This window comes from Syzygium oleosum, unplaced genomic scaffold (genome assembly GCF_021117445.2).
Source record: "Syzygium oleosum isolate NSW1041296 unplaced genomic scaffold, Sole_v2.1 Sole_v2.10, whole genome shotgun sequence".
Taxonomy (NCBI): domain Eukaryota; kingdom Viridiplantae; phylum Streptophyta; class Magnoliopsida; order Myrtales; family Myrtaceae; genus Syzygium; species Syzygium oleosum.
Window position 1 is genome coordinate 5,683,795 of NW_026607494.1, and position 3,601 is coordinate 5,687,395.

Consider the following 3,601-nt stretch of genomic DNA (forward strand, 5'->3'; position numbering starts at 1 on the left):
AAACCACCTCGGCATCTCTTGGGCCTTACGCAAAATAAGCTCCTAAAAAGCCACGGCAAGAGGCATTGCTTACGATCTGGGAAGAGTGTCAATGTATCCACCTTGATGCACGAAACTTGCATTCGAATACAGCGAATCGATGGACATTCATCGTGCCCAAGGGAGGTCAAAACGAGCGAGCTGCGGTCATTTTAAGGGCCACACATCTTCAAATTATTTGTTTAACGAAAGGTTCCGTGACAAGAAAGAGGTTTATCAAGTACGAAATCGATTTGGCACAAATGATTGACTTCTGCGTTGTCGACATTATGCGATGCCAAAGACTTTTCGGTTCGACTGATTCCGAGCTTGTCCGCAGTATAATCTTTCTTCTTTTTGGATTAATCAATTACAGGAGACAGATTCTGACGTTGTCCCTTGGTGAACCCTCAAAACAAATTACAAAGATACAGCCTGAAATTCTGGTCTTATGGGTCATCCATGTGAGGTCCATTGCTTTCATTAAGCTTCTTAGGCCCATCTGAAGTACCTTGTAGGATAATTATAGGGATAAATGCACTAGGAGTTCTAAAATTTATTACAAAAGTGCAATTGAGCCCTAAAATTTTCCACAAAATGCAATCAAATCCTAAAACTTTGTTACAAAAGTGCATTTGAGTATTAAAATTTTCAAAAAGTGTAATCAACGGAAGGACTTGATGGACCAATTTGACAAGTTTTATGACTTGATTGCATTTTTTGAAAGTTTTAAGATTGAAATGCACTTTCGTGACAAGTTTTCGGATCAATTGCACTTTTTTGAGAGTTTTAGGATTTAATTGCATTTTCGTGACAAGTTTTATGATTTCCAGTGCACTTATCCCATAATTATAATTAGAAGAGAGACATGTCTTGTGTATTTATTAAGGCTAAATTGGAAGGAAAAAAATGGCTATATAAATTATTCATGGTGAAATCACCTTCGACGCGGTCCATGCACTCGACCATGACCAAGTGCCTTTGGCCACTTGCTTGGTCAAGCCAGGCCATGCCCGAGCCACGATCGATAAACTTGGCCACAATGACTGAGGCTCGACCGCGCCATCACTTGGCAAGGTCATGATAGAGGCACGATTGGGCTAGTTTCTCGGTCACGAAATGCTATGATCGAGGTGAGGCGATGCCATCACTTCCCATATATGCATATCTTTATTTTCCGATTTCTCTCATACCATTTTCCGATCTGGGTGATCAAACATCATAATCATTATATCTCTTATTTATGAGGCACAACATATTTTTCACTAATGGACTGGGGACAATATGCTAAGTTAAATCAATGAGTCTCCTCGCAACAACTTTTCCTCTCTTTTTTTTTTTTTCCCTCAATTTTCTAGCGATCTTGCAATTCAAAACCCTTGAAACTGATGATGCAGATGTGGGTTCAAGAGCAAAGGCTGATCCAAGAATGTCTGGCTCATCAGATTTCTCTTCGACAAATTCGCCGCTTCTGAATCTGCGTACGACGGATACTTGCGCTTGAGTGGATTTTGCGAAGCCGAGTAGCTTGTCAACTGAGGAAGGCTTTGAAACATCTTCTGATCCAAGCTCACTTGATTCGCCCCCTGAGTCGATACCAACACGTCGCTAACATCACTAGCATTGCTGCACTGCCCATTACAATCGTCCGACAGGATGTTCCTCAGCATGGAGAAGTCCACGGCATCAAACAAGTTGGAGAATGAAGAAGAACCGTTCATCATCGTCATGGGCTTGATCGCATCCACGCTGTTGTGGTCGTTTCTGATGCTTTCTTGAGTGAAGTGCTGTTCTTCTTCTGCATCATCACTCGTTGTCGCCATTAGTGCTGGGGCATATGCTGCGCTTGATCTTTTGTAGATGCGACAGAGAACCCACTCGTCCAACTGAGACAAAGATTAGTGCGTTTTTAATTAATCTTTGTATCAAAGTCACATGGCAAAAGAGTTTTTCTGTAAATTGGGTGGGGCCTTTCCATCTTATACATTAGAAAAACCCTCAATTATGAGAGTGCGTTGGCATGTTATTTAATAGCAATCATCACTTCAATAATTTCCTAAAGAAATAACTAGGATAAGGATGGCATATGTCAGCTCCAGGAAGAGAGATTAGCACTAAACTATATGGTCCCCAGAAGGTGCTAGTGATGAAAGCAAGTCTCTCTAGAAATAGCAAATGGGGTCCATTAGCTAATTGCCTCCTAGCGGTGACCTAATAATTGGGAATATTGTTATCTTACTGGCTTGGTAATTATATTCTTTTCTGTATATTTTTGTGTGGAGGGGATCAGAAGTAAATGCTTCCATAAAAGGGACATGTCTTTGTCCCCTTTGAAGTAAGTTTTTTCTTTAATGACAAAACTCTCATGTCTAGTTCTGAGGTGGTTTTGTTCCAATAATGCATGTAGAGACCAATAAAGTAATGACACTTGGCATACAGTTATCTGATTAATACATATCACGAGATATCCGATTCAATCTATATGTTTAGACATGATCTCAAAATCACCTAACCTTCGGTAACATCACACCTAGGTCGATACCCAATGAAGTATTTTTACGACATGAAAAATTATGAATCGGTGTTAAGCATGCGTAAGGCACATGTCAATATAAGAGATCGCTGACATACTCGCATGGACAACTCTTTCAGCTTGATGGGTTTGTCGCCGTAGACAGGAACGGGAGAATTCGCCAGGCGATACTCGTGCATGATCCAACGGCTCTTGATTCCTTTGGGAGGTTTCCCCTTGTAGAACACGAGCGCTTTCTTCACGCCGAGATTCTCGCCGGTGGACGAGTCCATGACGATCTTGTCCGTCCCGGTCGCCTTCCAGTACCCCGACGCCGCCGATCTGTTCGGCCTTGCACCGTTCGGGTACTTCCGGTCCCTAGGACTGAAGAAATACCATTCCGTCTCCCCAAATGCCGCCTTGCCTGATAACATTCAGAAGTATTTAGCATCACAACACAATTCATGTTGCTCTGTATATATGCGAAGAATTATCCGAAAAAAACACTGAAGCTGTTATCACTGGAAGAAAAAAGCTACCTGGTAATTCCCATGGATCAAACTTATAGAGATCAACTTCAGCGATGATGGAGACAGGAAGAGGAGTGGAGGTCACCTTCTTTCTGAGGTAATGGAGGATGAGTTCTTCATCTGTTGGATGGAACCTGAAACCTGGTGGGAGATTGGGTTGGAGGCAATTCTTCATTCTTGATGAAGCAAAGTTTCAAAATCTTGGCCTTTTTTCTTTTGGAGAGCTTAAGAACTAAATTGCAAGAAGTCAAACTTGTCAATGATCACAACAACTTAAGCTGTAATCCTCCTACTCAGGGGAAAGGCAAGTTTGATTTTTCCATTGGGAGAGGGGGAATGTGGGAAGCCCCTTTTATAGTTGTGGGAGCTTGTTCTTACATGGAAAAACAATGCAAGAGATGTGAAGAAATCAACTGGAAAAGTTTAATTATTGTTATGTAGACTTCATCTCTATCGCCTTAATCAACTCATATTTTAAGCTAAAGAGGTTATTTATTTTATATAATTATCACGGTTGGGCAAAGATTTATCCAATGGATCG

General features: G+C 41.3%; 1 protein-coding gene across 1 annotated transcript; it reads right to left on the reverse strand.

Annotated features, from left to right (window-relative positions):
* Window positions 1-1,213: 1,213 nt before the first annotated feature.
* On the reverse strand, window positions 1,214-3,367 carry LOC115683371 (NAC transcription factor 47-like). The gene is made up of 3 exons (XM_030607891.2): window positions 3,070-3,367; window positions 2,650-2,954; window positions 1,214-1,904 (listed from the first exon to the last, which is right to left on the reverse strand). The coding sequence occupies exons 1-3, from the start codon at window positions 3,233-3,235 to the stop codon at window positions 1,389-1,391; spliced, it is 987 nt and encodes a 328-aa protein (XP_030463751.2). The 5' UTR covers window positions 3,236-3,367; the 3' UTR covers window positions 1,214-1,388.
* Between the last annotated feature and the right edge of the window lie 234 nt (window positions 3,368-3,601).